General features: G+C 38.2%; 1 protein-coding gene across 4 annotated transcripts in view; it reads left to right on the top strand.

Moving 5' to 3' along the window:
- Window positions 1-20,335, top strand: part of KLHL2 (kelch like family member 2) — a 58,192-nt gene that overhangs the window by 21,675 nt on the left and 16,182 nt on the right. For all 4 annotated transcript variants that reach the window (XM_050338298.1, XM_050338299.1, XM_050338301.1 and 1 more), the window contains one exon: window positions 15,408-15,570. In XM_050338298.1, the coding sequence (XP_050194255.1) occupies window positions 15,408-15,570 (163 nt within the window). The remainder of the gene's footprint in view (window positions 1-15,407; window positions 15,571-20,335) is intronic.

Below are 20,335 nucleotides of genomic sequence, written 5' to 3'. Positions count from 1 at the left end.
AAATGATCTCATTTTTCCAGTGAAATAATCCTAGTATGCATTCTTCATTTGCTTATATGTGCCTGCCTGTCAGGAGAGTGAGTGTAGGAGGGAAGGGAAAAGAGGAGTGAGATTTTTTTACAGATATTTTACAGTTTACAGCATATTTTATTACAAATATAAGCTTTGTTAATTTGCACTTTAAATGAGTGAGCTTCACATAAAAGAGTTGCTGACCAAAATACTAAGCAAACAACTCTGCAGAGAAACTTAGTATTTTGCTCTCTGTCCATTTTTAGATCCCTTAAAAATGTATTTTTCTCTATTTTTTTTTCATATCCTTTATAACTTTAGCTATTAGCTATGTGCAAAGTAGACCTGCATTTTTCTGGGAGTGCATTATGACCCTGAGATTAGCTCATTTGGTTAGAACTTGTTTGCAATAATGCCAAGGTCACAGGTTCAATCTGTTCTATGGGCCATTCATTTAAGAGTTGGACTTGATGATTCTTGTGGGTCCCTTCCATCTCAGAATGTTCTGTGATTATTATGTGCACTGCAGTATAGATATGGTAGCTATATTGTCACTCCCCTTTCTATGTTTGTTTTTAACTGAGAAACTGGGGTTTTGATGAAGGTGTATTCCAAAGCCTCGCACTTATCTGATAGCTGTTTGATGCTCTCTTAAAGGATTTCCTTTTCTGATCTGGCTTGCTTGGGGGCATGTGGCAGAACAAATTCACACTGTGTGCCTAACGTGAGGAAAGTGTTAAAGGTTGCTGAATCTGGTAGCCTGATAACAGCTGGGTGGCTGCAGTTCCGTGTCTCCAAGCTCCAGCTTGGCAATGAGGCTGACCATTCTTCCCAGTAGGGACACACACGATCACACGTATACAGTACATGTACACGCTGTCAGCCCCACAGAGTAGCGCAGGCAGAAACACTTGCCTCACATCTCAATTCTGTCTGGAGCTGGGCCATCTTCCTAAAGAGTCTCTTGGACATGTCTTTTCAACACCTTCTTTTGTATTGTTAAGACAAGCTGAATAAACACGATTCATATTACTGCACTTAAGGATAAATTTACTATTTCTTCCTCTGGGTTGTAGATGGTATGGTGAAGTTCATGAGTAGGTAGCAAAAGAAGCTTGTACAGAAACTAACTACTGTTTCTGTACAGCTGTAAGTGTGATTAAGACAGAGAGGAAAGCAGTGGCAGGATGTTCAGAACCAGAATAATCAGGTGTTGCACAGATACTAGAAATAGTCTCTCCTGAGGTACTCACATTTTTATAGAATCATAGAATAAGATGGTTTGGAAAGGACCTCTGAGATCATCAAGTCCAACCCTTGATCCACTATCACCACAGTTACTAGACTATGGCACTAAGTACCACATCCAGTCTCTTCTTAAATACCTCCAGGGATGGAGAATCCACCACCTTCCTGGGCAACCCATTCCAATGCCTGATTACCCTCTCTGTAAAGATTTTCTTCCTAATATCCAACCTAAACATCCCCTGATAGAGCTTGAGACCATGTCCTCTTGTCTTACTGATAGCTGCCTGGGAGAAGAGACCAACCCCCACCTGGCTACAACCTCCCCTCAGGTAGTTGTAGAGAGTGATGAGGTCACCCCTGAGCCTCCTCTTCTCCAGGCTAAACAACCCCAGCTCCCTCAGCCTCTTCTCACAGGACTTGTGCTCAAGTCCCTTCATCAGCCTGGTTGCTCTTCTCTGGACCTGCTCCAGCACCTCAATATCCTTCCTGAACTGAGGGGCCCAGAACTGGACAGAATACTCCAGGTGTGGCCTCACCAGTGCTGAGTACAGGGGAAGGATCACTTCCCTGCTCCTGCTGGCCACACTGTTCCTGATCCAGGCCAGGATGCCATTGGCCTTCTTGGCCACCTGGACAAAATGCTGGCTCATGTTCAGCTTCCTGTCAATCCAAACTCTCAGGTCCCTTTCTACCTGGCTAATCTCCAGCCCAGCCTGTAGCGCTGCCGAGGGTGGTTGTTCTGCCTTTATTTTCTTCCCTTCTGCAGATACCTTGCTGCTTTCTCTCTCTCTGTCCTCCAAATGATACCACATTTTGCTGGCATTTTCCAGCCAATGAATTTTTTTTTTTTTTTGCAGTGGCTTTGCTGAATAAGAAAATTGAGTAGGCAGAAGGATATGAACCTTGTGAGAATGAAAAGATACCTGAATGGATGTTTGAGCTGCTGTACATCAGCTTGTAGGTGCTAGAAAGAAATACTTAAGGGAAAAACAGAACTGAGAATGAGCACAAGAGATAAAGAATAATCTAAAATTTGGATCAAAAGATATGGGGAATGAATTAAAATTGTCCCAAGGCTGTAAAGTGCCAGTGTCTGTGGGAGGCAGAGAGTCTTGTACTTCTTCTGGAGAGAGGCTGAGGTCTTACAGACTGAATCACAGATTTTCCCTGTCCCAAAGTCTTTGTAGCTTCAGAAGATGTTTGGGTGTTGTGTAGTTTTTTTGGTGTTTTTAGGGGGGGAGTGGGGGGGCGGGAATTGGGGCTTAAAAACCACTTGTTTTCTGCTTATTTGGAAGAGAGACTTTGGGCAAAGGCGGTGAAGAGGCTTGTAGCTTGGCTATGTCAGCATGGTCTAAGCAAGAGCCAAGGAATGAATCAGAAACTCTTGGAGGAGGTGATGGGGTGAGGGAGAAGTGGGGTTGAGGCAAGAATACATTACAGAGGAGATACTGATCTGTAATCCTGCACTTCAGAAGCATGTGATTCTGATTACTGTAGGAGGTGAATGGGAAGTCACCGAGGGATTTAAACAGGCATGTTTAATTTAAATGATAAAAAGAATAAAATACTTTTACTCAGCACTGCAGCTCTAAATATAACATCTGTTCGTTTCCTGCATATTCTTTCTTTAATGAGTGATTTAGGAGAGTATGTAGGCTGTCAGAGCCACGCATGAGCAAGGTGCCAAAAACTAATTAAGGTAGAAAGTCCCAGTTACACCAGCGGACTGCGCAAGGTGCATCCTCCTGCAGATCAAGGACAGGCTTAGAGAAGGGGTCAAAAGATGAAGTGCAAAAGCAAATTAATGAAAATGTCCAATCACTGGGGCAAATAGGATTTTAAAGATATATTTGTAAAAATAATCCTTGCATAAACCCAAAAAAAGTAACTTTTAAAGTGAGGTAGCTAAGACTATGAAAATGTTATATTCTCTATCTGGCTATTCCTTGGAATTTCAGTTCACGTTTTAGTAAATCGTTACAATGCCATGAGTGATCTGGAGCATTATAGAGACTATCAAGGATTTGGTTTTTGTTCGTGGCAGGTGAAATAAGGAAAGTTCAAACTTTCAGTATGTTTCAGGATTCTATTTATGAGTTATGTATAGCTCCTAAAAACCTCCTGTAATTCTTTGAGTGGTCCAGAAATAACCATATCAAAGGCTTTTGAAAGTCAAGTTAGTTATAGTCCCTCTTAAATTGTCACATGATGAGCAATAAATAGATCAAAAATCCCTAGGGAGCACAAGAACAAATATGAATAAATAGTTGGTTTTGACTGTATCAGAGTGGTTGTAATGTGTCACAGGCTTCCATAGGACATATTTTCTTTAGTTTTGAAAAGTAGGTAGCAAAAGATGTAGGTGATGAACTGGTTTAAGGATTTTCTTCAAGATCAGACAAAAATAGAAAGTTTCACTGCTTTCTAGCTAAGCTAGATGTCAGGCTAGAATGATCGCAGACCAAATTTAATGTTGGAAAGTGTAAAGTAATGCATGAAAAGAAAAATTTGAATTACTCCTACGTATTGCTATGTTTTACATTAACAGCTTTTCCTAGAATAGAATAACATACTGTAGTTACCTTAGAAAAACTTCTGCTTATTGTGAAATAGAGTCTTTCAAAAGGAACATTAAAAATGGCACAGCAGCATCTATATGTCATTGTATAAATCTGTGTTATCACCTGTAACACTGCTGAATGGTCTAAAATATGACAGGAATAGCATGCTTTGGGGAAAGGCTTAAAGCCAGTAAAGGCATAGGGAAACTTATTGTTTGAGAGAGGGAGAGAATTCAGGCCTTTTCTAGATTGACTGTGAGTTGACTAAAAAAGCATTCTATTTTTCTTCCAATGTCTTACTTGTTTCAAAGACTCAACATACACTTTTTAAGGGTAAAAGGGTGAGTTACTTATGCTGAAACACAGTGAGCTTTTTTTAGCAGAGAAGTGTGCAAAAAAACACGTGTGAGTAGATACTGTTGTTATTTACATTTAGTGTGGATTGCTGCAAAACGCATGAAGCATCCTAGCTGCCTAGGATGCACAAGGGGAGCAGTGCTGCTTTCTAGCTGTGCTGGTTGGTTTGGAAATGATTACCTGTGAACCTTGTGTTACCATTAGATAGACTGTATTTCAAAACAGGTATTTTCACCCCTTAAGGTTTACCTTCCTAATAAGGTGAGAACATACAAGGTCGAGATCTGGGTTAGGCTCGCCTGTTCTAGTTTCCTCCATCCTTTCTCCTCATTAGAGGAGAAGACAGAGGAAGGGATGGTGCTGATGAAGTTTCATGTCACTAAATACTGGGTTTAACCATATACTGGGGAAGGGTGAAGGATAGAACAGATTCTGCCTTGAGCCAGTGGCCAAACTTGCTTCTAGCATGGCTCAGACTGGGGAGGAGATCCTTAGCTGGTTTCGGCAGAGCTAGACAAAAACAGTTCAAAGAAAGGCAAAATTTTTGCCATTTCATCCCCTTTATCTTCTAACCCCATCCTACTCTTAAAGGAAGCCTGCATCCCTGATGCATCAGCCAAAACCATAGCCATCACCATAATCTTTTACTATCCCCTTCCAAACCTGGAAGACCAGGCTTTAGTCCTGTTCCAGCCCTGATGTTTATTTACTTACAAAGCGCTGGACACTGCTAATTTTTCTCAAGTGAAATTTGATTTTAACTAACTAGAAATGCCGTTCTAAAAGGTAAAATGTATCCTTGTGCTTCAAGAGCAAGCTATTCCTTGCTTTGCAAGGAAACATTCTTTGTTATGGCTAGTTTACTTCAGATTGTGGAGTTTCATGCATTGATAGTGGGTGAAGATGGAAACTGCCTCGCGTGTATAGACTATTGCTTTGGTCTAATATGTAGTTATCCCTGTAATGTCATTATTACCCTGACTTAAGGTTGTTCTTGTAACTGTTTGTAAGTGTTCAGCTTCTACACCAGGATGCTCTATTCTAAAAATAGAGTGGGAGAAAATGCAAATGAAAGCATTCAGAAGGAAACTGAGATAATTTTTTTCATTGACTTGGGTAGGGAAGCATGTGTTGCCTTTTGTTATAGAAGACATGGATTTTACCCATTATTTGAACACTTAGCTGAAAAACTGTGAAGTTCTAGATGAGCCTGGAAAATGCTTTTTACTCTTTGTTTTATGCCCCAGCTGGGATTGGTATTCCATTATGAAAGGTATTACAGCAACAAGCTACAACTATGATGTGGTCTAAAAGAGTTTACAAAAGACTATGCCCAGAGACGTTGTGGCTGCCCCATCCCTAGAAGTATTCAAGGCCAGGTTTGATGGAGCTCTGAGTAACCTGGTCTAGCAGAAGGTGCCCCTGCACATGGCAGGGGGTTTGAAACTATGTCATCTTTAAGATCCCTTTCAACCCAGGCCATTCCATGATTTAAATAAAGTAAAAAAAAAAAAAAAAAAATTTGATGACCATTGTGTAGGTCAGAAGTAATCAGGACCAAGATTACAAGTCTTCCAATTCTAAAACCTGGTGCCTTCATCTTGCCTTGCTAGGATGTGGTTGCCCTTTAACTAGACATTAGTGAATAATAACTTCTGCATGTAAACTGCCTTCTCAGACTGAACATCTTGTGCAACTTTCTAAGTCTGTGATCTATAAAATCATCATGCTGCTAGGCTGTGTTAGAGTGGATGAAAGTAGCTACTTTTGTCTCAACTGTGACCTTTACTGTGAGCATCCATGTATCTATTTGTATGACAATGAAGCTACCTGTGGCAAAACCTGAAAGGCAGCCCCTGCAAACCTAAAGTGCATAAGTCATTTGCTCAAATGAATGCATGTGTTCCCATCCACTTCCCTGTAAAATTCAAGGTGCTTGTTATGAGTAAATTAAGTCACTTAGAGTAGGTTCAGCAGCACACTGCTACACATAAGATTAAATTTTGGAAGCTGAATAAAGGCTTTCTTGAAAACATTTCTGTTTTCTAGATACTGATCGTGCTTTAAATCATGAAATATATGCATTAAACCTTCATCTGAAAAAAAAAATCAAATGGGAGGCTCAAGATACCATTTACTTGGGGAAATTTGTCCTTATATACCTGAATTTTATAAGCACAACATCCAGATTACAGTGGTTATGAAATTTGTCACGAAGCCTTTTTTTTCTGAGGAAGTGCTCTGGGATATTTCTAGGAGAATGTAATTATGGTCTGTTGTAGGAAAATAAATGTTAAGTAAAAGATTATATTATTAAGCTACAAAAGCATAACATAGAATGTTAAAAGCTTGAAGTAATCAAATGTGTTTTGAGTCCACTGAAGGGCCATTTATTGCATATTAGATTTTAATCTCGACAGAATTTTTGTATTGAAGATAAGCACTGTGTACAGAAACTATTTCTACTTCATGCTATTTTTGTTGGTCTTCAGTTTTTGGTTTTGTATTACTATAAAACTTGGTAGCATGGATGCATCTCCTATACCAGAGAATGGAATAATAGAAAAAACAGAGGTTCACAATCTACTATCCCAGTTATGCTGCTGTTTGTTTCCAGCACAGACTTTAGGGTTTTGCAAATGGTGTTTCAAGCCCTCTCTTTTAGATTGCCAGAACATACACACTTGTGCTAGGAGAACAAACCTTTTTTGTTACAAGTCAGTATGTCATGTACAAAAAACCTCAACAAACCAACAAAAAATTCCTTCTTCAGTGCCCCCACCCCTGTCCACTCCCAACCTCTTCAAAGTTGTCTTGTATACTTTAGGAAACAGCAAATGAACATTTTTAGTCGTTTGTCAGCCTTTGACATCTTCAGTTTTAGACAAGATTTTAAAAATGTTTTGGTCATAGTAATCTTTGGTAGACACAAATTTAGTGACTCTGCCATTGGAGTCTGAGACTGAGGGTGGTCTGGTTACTGGAGGTGTGAGATGGTACAGTTAAACCCTGTAGCTGAAGCACAGGGGCTAAAAGTGTCAGCTGATGCAGCAATTCTTTATGTGGGTCAGCCTTTACATAAAGAAAAAAGACCATATAGTGTGAGTTATGTTATCCTGCCTACTTAATTTTTTCAGCTTCTTCTAATCCTTTTGCAGGGTAGCTTTGTATATTATTTGGCTAGCATCTCAGATCCCATAATTAAAGAACAAATTGTCCAGTTCCCGAATGACATGGTGTCAGTAGCAAGTGGCTTTGTTCAGACTCTAGTTGGTCTCGTTTTAAATTATCCTGTCCCTAAGAAAATATGAAGATTTTTTTTTAGTGCAGTGGTATAATCTTTTAAACACTGAATTAATTACCGTATGATGAAGGATTCTGAGCTTTCATTTTAGATTACTTACTATACACTTAAATTCAGTGACCAAACTCCAAATCAAAACCCCTATTCCTATAAAGTCAAAATGTCTACATTTTTTTCACTGAAAGAAAACCCTAAAATTCTAACTGAAATTATTTTAGTTTCGAGAATGTTTTACTTCAAGTGATAGAATGTTTCATTTCTATTTCCAGTGTCTTTGAACAGAAGAAGAGGATATGAAAGGCTAAGCTCATGATTGTTAACAAAAATAACCTTCAGACGAGCAAATCAGTCTGTCTTTCTTGTATGGAAGCTTATGCCAAAGTGAACAGTGGTTAGGGCATTGTTCTGGTAGAGAAGATGTAGGAGAACCCTCAAGCCAAGCAAGACTGCATGTTTCTTCCTTGTAGACCAGATGGACATCCCTCATTATAGTGTATTACTTGATTAAAGTGACTCCTCTGTTATTTCATTTGCTTCATGAATCTTGTTTCTGCACTTCAGCAACCCCTAACTGCATCCCAAATCCCTCTCAAAACTTCCACATCCACCCCCTTCATAAAACCCCAAAAAAACAACAGAACACCCACCTCTACAACAGATGTTTTAATTAATAATTAGTAGTACATTCAGACTAATCTTCTCAATTGGTATCCCTTCAAAACCTAATTTTTGAGCAAATTGGTTACTTCCTATCAATAGCATGTCACTAACTGAAGTACAGATTGTGATGCACGTTAAAACAGCAGGTATGTAAACCAGTTACTTTTTCCTTACACTCCATTTTAATCTGTCACACTGGTTTCCAAGTTTGGAGCTGCTTAGTATTTTGTAGATCGTGTCAATCCTTTAAAATGCTACATTTTCATGATTATTAGCTTCTACTGAAATAGTGCTCTACCAGTTTGTGCCAAGCATGAAGGAAATGTGAAGGAAAAGGACTGTTACTTATTAGTATTCTGATTCCTTCATGTTATACTATAAAACTGCCACTTGCACCTGATTTTTAATTGCATGGGGCTTATTAAGCTAAAGGATAAATTTATACATCCATGTCTTCATTGTGCAATAGCCTATAAAGTCAAGGATGTTAAGATATCTAGAAGGTGTAATGGATAAGATACATGATATCATATTCTAAACTTGCATCTCATGCCCATCTTTAAATCCAATGCAGCCTCTTACTTTGGTATTTTAACACTGGAACAGTGTGCTTAACATGCACATGTTGTTCGTACAGAAATTCTAGCAGGGTTGAATTTTCCAAAATTGGAACTTCTACATTTTATTCCACAGATGCCTTAAAGTATTTGTATCTATTTTAGTGGTTTTGTATGCATACTCCCAAATAGCATAATTTCAATGCAGTGCTGAATGATTTCACTAGAATTTAACTACACTTCAGTTACAATCCACAGTTTTAATTACAGCACAGATGCATGTAGATGAGAATAAAAAAAAAAATTTTTTGGATTATCATTAACTATTATGTTAATTTCCTTTTTCCTTACGCTGTGATAGTATAAACAGGAAGTGAAGGAGTTTAGTTTGTTGAAATGGTTACTTAGAAATAGATGCTCAACCTCACTGTATTTCCTCGAGAATTTTTTTATTACAGGCATCAACATAACTTCTGTTCTCTGGGATTTATTTCATTTTCATGTAGTAACTGAAAATATGCAATATTTGTGATTAGCAAGGATGTGACTTGCTCTTCTGTATGCTTCTATGTTGCATTGTAGCGTATTCGGATTCTTACGCATCTGCTTTCCTAGGTTAGTGTCTTTTCTAGTGTCACAGATTTGTTTTCTTTCCTCCCCATGCAAGAAAGAATGGAATTTTTCTATTTTAGGCAGCACATTATTCAGTTCTCTTGGCATACACTGCTTTGATTTTTATTGGCTTATTTGCTTGCAAAGTACTTCAGTGTTCTGAGAAATTTTGGTTTTGTTTATGTTGTGGGATCTTGTTTTCAAAAACCTGCAATATGATCTTTCATTATTTTCGTTTTGGCATTATACTGATATGCATATGTATGTGGTTTTGGTGAGTATCGATTCGAATTTGAAAAAGAATTTCTGAGGGAAATTTTAAAGAAATTACAAGAAATTTAAAACCAGTAGAGATGAAAATATTACCCTAAGCATTTTCATATGTCAGATAGCACAATATGTTCTCTCTAGTAGAATCTGTCAGTACAAAAAGAGTGCAAAGAGGATAGCATGTATTGATATAAAATTATTGGATCAAATAGGTTTAATTCAGCAGGCAGAAAGCTTTAATCAATTTAAATTTTGCTTTGCGTTGAGCTTTTTAAAAGCAGGTCCAGTTTAAAGCAGGTTGATGGACCTGTTCAATGAATTTTTACTATCTCCCAGATGTGGAGATTCTGCAGCTGCTTGGGGCAACCTGTTGCAGGGCTTAAGGAGCCTCATCGTTTAAAAATTATCCAACAAAACACAACACAAAGTAATAAAAAGGCAACCTGACTCTTTCTTTTCCAATCAGATTTTCCTGTGTTCCTACTTGCCTCTTGTCCAATTGCTGTGCATCTTAAAGAGCTGTCTGGCTCACTCTTCTCTACCCTCACATTAGATAGCTGTGGACTGTAATAAGATCTCCCCTTTCTTTTCTTTTATGACTGAACAAACTCAGTTTCTGTAGCCTCTGCTTGTAATATCTCCTTGTAATGTTCCAGCTCTCTGATCATCTTGATTGTTCCTTCCACTGGACTTGTTGCTCCATTCTCAACTAGTGGGACAGTCGCTAAAACCCTGTGTGTTGCATAAAGTGGTATCAGTCCTTGGGGTGTGGGAAGGGAAGTGTAGCATTGAACTCTGTGAAGCAAATGTACTGTGAAGGGGTGCCTGCCTGTTAGGTCATCCAGCAGCCCTCAGGCAGGATGGACACCCTTGTCTAATATGGAGGCACTCCAGAGCAGCTGCTGTGACCAATTCTTCTAGGTAGTCCATGAGGAAGATTTAATGTTTGATATCAAATTTCCTGTTTTGAAGATACTTAGTACAACATAGTGTTATGTTTTGATTTAGCAGAGGCATACTGCAATATGCTGAAATCACAACACAAGCATGATATAGCAATTGAAATATACATCTGAATCAGCATGCTAAAGTGATTCCCGTTACTGGTCGCTGTATGCCCACTGTCAGGATGGTGGGCATTCCCAGATGAGCAGGAAGGAATACATGGGCTAAATCCATCTTAAGCCCATTGCTCTCTTGACGTCGTCTTCTGTTGGTTTTTCAGTTCTATACTTTATGTGGGACTAAGCTATGTCACATATATACTTCTTCCCCTGCTGGCCTGGCTAGCTGGGGAAGACCTTACATGCTATTAATGCTACTAATTATTTTAGAGAAGGCTGTTTACACAACCTGATGACTTACTGGAACAGCAATACATCTAAAGCAAAAGCTACCCTCAGTCCCCCTTGAGATATGTTCTACTTTTCTTTATGCCACTTGATGCTCATTCCTACATTTCTTCCCTTAGTTCATCACCCTTGTCCATCTCCTCTGAACCTTCTTCCATTGTAGGGGTTTATTCAACACAGGCTGTATCTCCCTGAGACTATTGTAAGCATGTTCCCTGTGAACTGACGGGACACAGGTGCCTGGAGAGGTGACTGCTTGTACCAGCTGCTTGTCACCTCGGAGTGCAATGCACATATGTGTTGAGTTAAAGAAAGCCAATATGTCCAGTTGTACAAGGATGAACAGAGCCATACTGCTGTCAGGGAAAAAAAAAAAAAAAGGAGGGAGAAAAACTGCAGGCATCATCAGTACCCTGAGCCCCTGACATTCCTGGTATGTATCTGAAGGGCCACAAGACAGGGCAAGCAACCTCAGATACAGGTTGATGATCTGAGTTATTGTGAAGGGCTTGAATCTACTCCAGTGAAAACAGGGACCCAAATACAGATCCTTAAGTGGGTCCCTCCTGACTATGCATTTGACCTTGCAGGTGGATTTTAAAACAAATACTTGTACCTGGTTACAGTCCTTTTTGTCTCAGTGGGGTTAAAAAGATGTATTTGGCAGGGAAGGTGCACACAACTTTGGGAATAAGTGTGTCACTGCAGGAAGGAGAACCAGAGGAAATAAGCAGGGAAGAGTCTTCAGAGGCTCGTAGGGGTTAAATCATCTGCTTTAAGAAATCTAGCAGTCATTCATCACCACAGTTTTGACACAGAAAAAGAGAATACGTAATTTCCTATTTGCCATCTGTAATAATAATCTGTTCAGTTTATTTGGTTATAAAAACAACAAACGCTATGATGAGGATGCATTTTCACCAAATAAGGAATTGAAGATATTTTTTTTTCCACCTCTGCATTTCTTGCAGTACAAAGCTATATTCAAGTAGTTTTGATCTTTTAAGGAAAGTTATGATACCCTCTACTGGCTGTTTTTGGAAATAAATCTAAGCTATAGCCAACCTAATCTGCACTGCGGTTTTAATGTAGGATTGTTTGTTTGTTGGGGGTTTTCTTTTGTTGGTTGGTTGGGGCTTTTTTATGGATTTGAGAGGAGTTTGGGTTGCTTTAGGAGTTTTTCCCTCTCTAGTTCCATCCCTGGCTTCAGCAGAATGAATCTATCTGTGATGGAGCTGTATTTTTGAACACAGGTTGTTATGGCTTTCAGGCCAACAGTTCTATAGGTACAAATGAAAGTAACTAGATGTTGTCACAGTTCTTGTTGCCTAGTAACCATAGCCCAATGTATAACTGAATGGGATAAATTTGATGCACTTTGCCTCTCTTTTCTTTTTAAGTTGCAGAATATACAAATGTGTTTTGGATTTAAATGTTTTATTGTCTGGAAATCTGTAACTTTGCAAACTCAATTACAATGCTTTAAGAAGTGATATGAATTTCACATAATGAAGAGTGATCTTCTGGTTCTTGTAACATTGCTTTAATGTTCATATGAACAAGTATGAATGAGCAAATGTGCCAGTGAGACTGTGCATACAAATATTAAATTATTTTCTGCATGCCATTCTCAAATTTTACTTTTCCACTTTGTATAATAATGATTTGATGATGATTTTATGTATCTTTCTACTGGATTCATTTATGCAGTCAAGGATTGTCCTCAGAGTTATTTGCTCAACTATGCTGATAACATACCAGGACTGTCCTTGAATTAGTTACTGAATTTGTGAACACTGTTTGCTGCACTGGAACAAGTTGTGTAAACAAATACTTGTACTAGATTTCTAGCCTTGATTTTTGCAGTGGAAGGTCATGATTATAACTTATCATAGCATTAGCTATCAAATGAATTATCCACTCGTTACAACTAATCATCTAGATCATAATAGAAATTGTATACTAATATTATCTTCACACTTATATAAACATATGCTAAAATAAAGTAAGTTCACTGTTTCAACTTTGTCATTGATAACCTTTAAGTTTTCTAAATTTGTTTTGAATTGTGTGACTGACATTTATGCCTGTTACATACAGATCTTCTCCACTTACGTTGTTAGACTTCAGTATTCTCAAGGATTACCTACAATTTGAACTAATTTTTAGTTATGTTGCTTAGCAGTAGTCTATGTATCTTAATGCAAACACATTGTCTGTCCTTCATTTCTCTTTCATTAATGGTTGCTATTCAAAGCAAACTCTTGTTAAATATATGATCATTCCTTTTTGCTGTCTGTATTGATTGCCAAATGTGTAAAAAAGTGATACTATAGTGGATTGTTGCTTCTAATTAGGGCTTAACGTGTTGAGGAACAAAAAAATTGTTTTCAAGCAGGCTTCATATATGGCACAGCCAAGGGAGGGGAACAGTCCTAAATAGTTGAAGTGGGACCAAAAAATTAAGTTTAAAGGAGGCATTACATTTACAAGGTTGTATCACCCAAAGTTCTTTTTGTTTTAGTTTTGGGTCATAGTTTTTAGTTTTATTAAAAAAATTCTAAAGGTTAAACAGTAGCTTGTTAGAAGCCAAGTAGATGGATGCTTACAGAGGTTACTGTAACTCTACAGACAGTTACTAAGACTAAAATTTCTTCCAAAGAGCAGTAAAGTAGTATACTCTCCAGCTTTCATGTAGCAAATGTTAGACAGGTTTCTAAATTGGTTTATTCTGCTCTTCCAGCTCTCTTTTTATTTTTCCAGTTTTCTTCTTGTTTGAGCCTCTTTAATTCTGTGCAAGTACTGGTTTAAATGAAAAGCAAACTGTTAGCAAGGGTAGTGCAGCCAGTGTCTTTGGAGTGGTTTTTTTGCTTGGTTGTTATTGATGCAGCCCATTTTCTATATGTAAGTGTACAGTTGAAAGATTTCCATGTTAAAATCTTCATAGAATCATAGAAGCATGGAATGGCTTGCGTTGGAAGGGTCCTTAAAGATCATCTAGTTCCAGCCTGTCTGCCATGACCAAGGGATACTTTTCACTAGACCAGGTTTCTCAAAGCTCTATCCACCCAGGTCTTGAACACCTCCAGGGATGGGGCAGCCACAGCTTCTCTGGGCAACCTGTTCCAGTGACTCACCACCCTCACAGTAAAAAATTTCTTCCTAATATCTAATGTAAACCTACCCTCTTCCAGCTTGAAGCCATTCCCCTTTGTCCTGTCACTACATGCTCTTGTAAATAGTCTTTCTCCATCTTTTTTATAGGCCCCCTTTCAGGTACTGGAAGGTCACAATTAGATCACCCTGAAGCCTTCTCTTTTCCAGGCTGAACAATCCCAATTCTCTCAGCCTTTTCTCATAGGAGAGGTGCTCCATCCCTCTAATCATCTTGGGATGGCCCTTCTCTGGACTTTCTCCAACAGGTCCTTGTCCTTCCTGTGCTGGGAACCCCAGAGCTGGATGCAGTTCTCCAGCTGGGGAGTAGAGGGGCAGAATCCCCTCCCTTGACCCACTGGGCCACTCTGCTTTTGATGCAGCCCAGGATATGGTTGGCTTTCTGGGCTGCACGTGCACACTGCCAGCTCATGTCCAATTGACTTCTGTCACTGAAGATGCAAACTAACATTTCACACTTGAATGTTCTAAAATAGAAGTCTCATTAAAATAACTGTCAAAGGCACAGAAAATGAAAATATTGTGAAGAAGAAATTGAAGACAGCAATATAGGATTTTGCTCAAAGGCATTATTATGGTTCACCTAAATCTCATGTTTAAGTATTAGTGGACAAATAAAGTTTATGTCATAAAGTTTTTAAAATTCTTTACTTTCTGCTTACTTTGTGAAAGTTGAAGAACAAATAGGTTATTCACACTAATTCCTTATTGATACGGATTTTTAATGAGTTACAGAATATTTTATATAATCAGACTTTTAAATGCCTGAATTATCATTCTTCCAAGAAGGTCACAAACTTCTTTGGAAGCTGAATTCTGTCCTTTTTGGAATCAGTTGCATAATTATATATAATACACATAATTTCTGATGCTAACAAAAAACTGGTACAATGTCCAGTGCTTGCAAGCAAACAAGATTTATGTATTCTATCATGGTCTAGAAAACTTTGATTTAAAGAAATATCTAATGCTGAAGGCTTGGAATGAGATGTAATTATGGAGTGTTGGGAACAGTAAGAAGGGAACTTGTGAATGAATATTGGAAAAAGTTTACATGAAGTATGAGAATTACAGTCTGTGGAATGATTTCTTCAGTGAACATGATGGTAGAGATGTTGCTTTTTATTTTAAATCTTAAATGGTATTTGTAGGGAGGTAAAATCATGCTAATGCTGGGTTTTAACTTTTTTAATGGCATAATACTGAAATCTTCCTCTCTGTTTTAGTCCTAATTTTTTAATTGTTTATTTTGTTTTCCTTATGATTTGGGACATTAACCGCCTGTTGCTTCTTCTTACAGGTACTGCTCCCAGCAGCTGGTCTCTTGCAACTGCAGGATGTGAAAAGGACTTGCTGTGAATTTTTGGAATCCCAGCTTCATCCTATCAATTGCCTGGGGATTCGTGCTTTTGCTGACATGCACGCGTGCACAGATCTATTGACTAAGGCCAACACATACGCAGGCAAGTTACCATTAGTGCAGTATGGAGCTTGATATCTGTGTGTGTGGGTACCCCACACATGGATTCCATGCCCACCCCATCCAGAGGGGTGTACTTCATATCTCTCTCTCTCTCTCTCTCTTTCTCTCTTTCTCTCTCTCTCTCTCTCTCTCCTGCTTTTATGCTTGGTACTAACCTTCTCTTTCCTCCGCAACCAAGCCACCTTCCATTTCTGTCACATTCCTTCAGAAAGCACTCTCCTTGTCTATGCTTCCCTTATTGCCATCAGATTCTTGGAGTACTGCTAGCCCATACGACAAGCTGCCAGCTCAACTCCTACTGTGTTTTTGCTGTATCTGTGTGGTGGATTTTAAAGCAATGTACACTCTGTTCTTACTCCTGAGATAAATATGCTGTGCATAGTCAGGATGCACAGTCAGGTCCAATCTCTGCACCACCTTCCTTAATCCCTGGCACTGTCAGGTTTAGTACAAGAGCAATACAAAAACCAGAGAATTAAAACTGAAATGTCCTGATAAAGCTGTAGGAAAAAATAAATTACTGCATTACTTTTCAGAACTTTTCTAAAATGTACAGTGACCAATTAGCATCATTAACAATTACTAGAGTTAAAATGGAATATTTTCCTGAAATAGAGCACTAACTTCTTCAACTCATATGGCCAGGTCCAAATAGTAGGCTTGTTATTGCCTTAAGTAAATTTAAACATCGTAAACAGAAAGATCTTGATGAATGCTTTCAGTTGTCTTCATTTCTAGAAAATCTGTTTTCTAGTATAGATTTTTTTTTTTTTAACTCCCAGGAGATTATATTATTTCTATCAAGAATGGAAGTTTCGGGCAAAGACAGAAATGCAGCTAACTCATAGGATTAGGTGTCTGTCAACAGAATCTGTGTTTGCTGTCTTAAGTGTGCAACTGGGGTATACAAATCAGACACACTCAGAAGTTTTCAGTCTAGTGAAATTTTACTCAAATTATTGAAGTGTCAATTAAAAAAAATTGGAAAAGGTTTTCAGATTGTTTTCAAAAGTACTAGCTTTTTTATCGAATACATTACTCAAGAAGTTGTGATGTGTATGTGACTGAATGACTTTGTGATATTTGTATTTGAACTATTATGCAAAACGCTTTAATTAAATCATTTAATCTCAGAGTAATACAATATTAAATCCAAAAAGCTATTATATTTTTGATGTTTTCTGCAATAGGAAGCAAGACATACATTTATGAACTACAGTTAATATTTAATGTTTTAGGGAACACATTTTGATACAGGTGTTGCTTAATTTTGAATTTTAAATTATTTTTTCCAACTTCTGTTCTAACTTCTGTGTCTCAGTTACTTCTATACTAAACTAAACCAAATCTCTATACTACTTCAGTTGCTTCTAAACAATCATTGTTCAGCTTAGTAGTTGAAGCGAATATTTGTATAGATTACTTTCTAGAAATATAAATTCTAAGACCTTGGCAAGACCTTGAGTGCAATCTTGGTTAAATGTGTTTTGAGAGCACAGGAACTGTGTCCAGCTGGTAACTCTCCCTCCCTGGATCATTTTGTTCAGGCATCCTTTGCTGTGCTCAGAGAGACTCTGCAAGCAGGATATAGGCAAGTGAAAAGAAGAGGGAAGCTATTTGTTGGTCCCAGTTGGGACATGCAAGCTACCAGGCTAAGCACCAGAATGCTCAGTACTCCTGGTGAAAGCATCAAGGAAGTAAGGGTTGGCCCTCATTTCTCCTTGTAACTGGCTGATCATAAGTTCTGCTGAATTTCTGTCTGCTGAGTCCCTGATTTTCCTCTATACAATTCTATACCTTTTTGGGTCAATGTTTTTCCTCTTGAATTTTCAGGCTACTTACTGCCTGTATCTCAGCCATCGTAGCTCATCTTCCCCCTGTTCTTACCTCAAATGTCTCTTTGCACTTTGTCAAAGCTTTCTTAAAACTGAAAAAAAAAAATTCTCAAAAATCTGAAGCAAAGATACATGGCTGTGCCATTTCAGAATTAGGCCTTGTATCACAGGCAGCTTAACTCCCATAGCAGACATTTTGGGATTAAGGCTCCAGAAACTAGAGTGAGTACAGAAAAGGATTATTAGATTGAAAAAAGCAGTGGAAAATATTTCCCTGCTAGAGAAAATGAAAAGCATTTTGATTTTTAACTTCTCCCAGTCTTTATTTTGTTACACTTACTGTTTTATATTTAGAAAAAAGAGGCAGAGAGATAGTTCTGCTAATAGACAATGATAACATAAAAACTGATGGATGCCAATGGATCAGAAGTTATTAGAAAAGTGAAACTCTGGAAATTCCTTCCAGTGGGAGTAAAAACTCAACTTTCATTAAAATTGGAGCTTCATAATCCTGTGGTAGGGTTGGTCCTTCTCTAGCAGAGTGTGAGATTTCTAGGAGAGTCATTCAGATGCACCTGTGATGCCTACGGAGAGATCTGAACATAGTGGACAATTGATACAGGTTACTTGGAATGAGCTTCTGTTGCAATTAAACTTTAAGATGCTACCTGTTCTCATGATGGTTCAGAAAGTAATCCTGCTCTGGGTCTTGTTGCACTTGCACACTCAGGGACTGCATACAGCTGAGGCCTCTCATCCGTCTTGTGTGAAGATTGCTATGAAGAGGATGTGGCATGAGCACTGCTAGTCTGCCCTCAGTTTTAGTCTGGCATATGTGTTACGTAGTCTTAAAGGATGTTCACAAAATAAAAAAATGTCGTGAGAAAATGGTGCATTATATAGTTGTTGTAATGTTATGTACAACCTGAAAATAAATTGGTAAAGCCTTTAAATGAAGAGGGGTATGCCATCTTGGACTAAAGAGACCCTTTCTCTGTGTTTATATCCTGACATATTTCTTAGTTATAACCGAAGAATAATAATGTATTTCACTGACCGCATAGGGCAGTACAGGGTTTGGAAACATTGGATTACCTATGGAAAAGGTGTCTTTTGAGGCTTGACACAGCTGGACTTCTTGGCTTATAGAACTAGGCTGAGGAGATGTTGAAGAAATCTTAGCATATATTGTGATGCAGAGATTGCTGCTTTGTATTGAACAAAGCAAAGTTTGTGGCATAACAGCTTTCTTGATTCTAGTGGTCTAAGATTAAAACTTTGAGCCCTGACAAGACTTGGAAACATGTCTTCTGTAGACTGCTCTTGTGTACATCCGTATGCATGAGATTGGAAGGATGTAGTTGTCAGAATTTTTCTTATGATTCTATTCTGAGTAGCAACGTCTGTTGCTATGCTGCTGTTGCCTTGGCTTCTATGAGTGTTCATGGTGTTCTAAAAAGCAGTTATTTAAGCATAAAATTGACAAGTAAATCACATTTTTTAAAAGAATTTGATTCTGCGGTGTTTAGCTTCTGCTAGTTCTCCAGCTGGCAGAGTTTGTGTCTACTCCTCTGCAGTAAGGCTGGGGTTCCTGCTTGACCAGTGCCTTAAATTAGGCCATTAGCAAAGACCTTTTGTCCCAAGCCAAAAAAAATCACATGTGACATTGTGAATTGAAGCAATGATTTAAAAAACCTAATTCTTCATAATGTTTTTGCTTCATCTACTTGAGAAACTGTTTTTCATCTTTTCTTTAAGTGATCATAAGGCTTAGACCTTTCCAAGCCCCCAAGCTATGCATCGCTCTAAAACAAGAGGTTATCAGTTCAGAAAGAACTGGAAACAGAAAGTGCTGTAATGTTCCAGTGGTTTTGTAGCATTATCACATCAGGAAGGTGCAGATACTTCAGTTAGTTTATAAAAAAAATCACCATTTGTTTTGTGAAATAGAAATAATTGGCCTAAACTAGATAAAAGACACTTAGGAAACTCAATATGTTTGGTTATGATATTTTGTTTCACACATGAATACTTGTTCAGTTACTGTCATTAAAGGATCTAGAGAACAGGGAGGTTTTCCCTTTTTCCAGCTGCAGACTCTGGCGCTGATAAGCTGGGGCCATTTTTTTTCATACTTTTTTTTCATTTAATGTGGCTTTGGGAAGATTTCTTCTGACTGCAGGTATACATATAAGTGAAAAGGTATTTGTGAATTAATCCACAAATGTTCATAGCATAAAATGTCCTGCGCAGATTTTAGATGTAGCTTTCCTTCCTATGTAATTGAAAAATGCAAAGTTAATGTCAATATGTTTATGGCCAGCAAGACTATGTGCCTTTTGGATAGAAGAGGTGTCAAGTGGTTTTTGCTGCATGTGCATGTATCACACATAGCTCCAGACTCATAATGAAAAAATACCAAAAAATGGTACATTTACATCTGCTATTATTTTTCTATGTTCTCCAGGCTGGCATTGTTTATTGTACTTTCAAACATTTTGTTACTAGCCCCTTTTCTGTTGTTAGGGACTTCCTTTTAGTCTTTTTAGTTTGCCCCTGAAACTGAAGTCCCATCCTGCTGGCACAGGGCAGACAAGGACAGATCTATAGCTATTCAGATAGAAATTGACTTGGTTGTGAAAATGTGAAAATCTGTTTTTCATATGCAATTGGAACAGATATTTTAGAAATGTCCTAAAATGGAAGGGTTTTTTTAAAGACAGATTTTAGTTTTGATAATAAAGAAGTAGGATTCTACTTGCTTAGGAAGTGGGAATTTGGGAGCCAAGCCTCTGCAGCTCCTAAGCCAGCTTGTTTCCAGTCTGCCAGACTTTGGAGCCAGCTGGCTTCAATGTCTGAGTAAAGAGGCAAGAAATGGGGCAGGATTCCAGTACAAATTTGTCAAAGTTG

This window comes from Myiozetetes cayanensis, unplaced genomic scaffold (assembly GCF_022539395.1).
Source record: "Myiozetetes cayanensis isolate MyiCay16 unplaced genomic scaffold, myiCay2020 scf7, whole genome shotgun sequence".
Taxonomy (NCBI): Eukaryota; Metazoa; Chordata; class Aves; order Passeriformes; family Tyrannidae; genus Myiozetetes; species Myiozetetes cayanensis.
The sequence above is the reverse complement of the archived record's forward strand: the minus strand, read 5'-3'. Positions and strand labels throughout refer to the sequence as shown.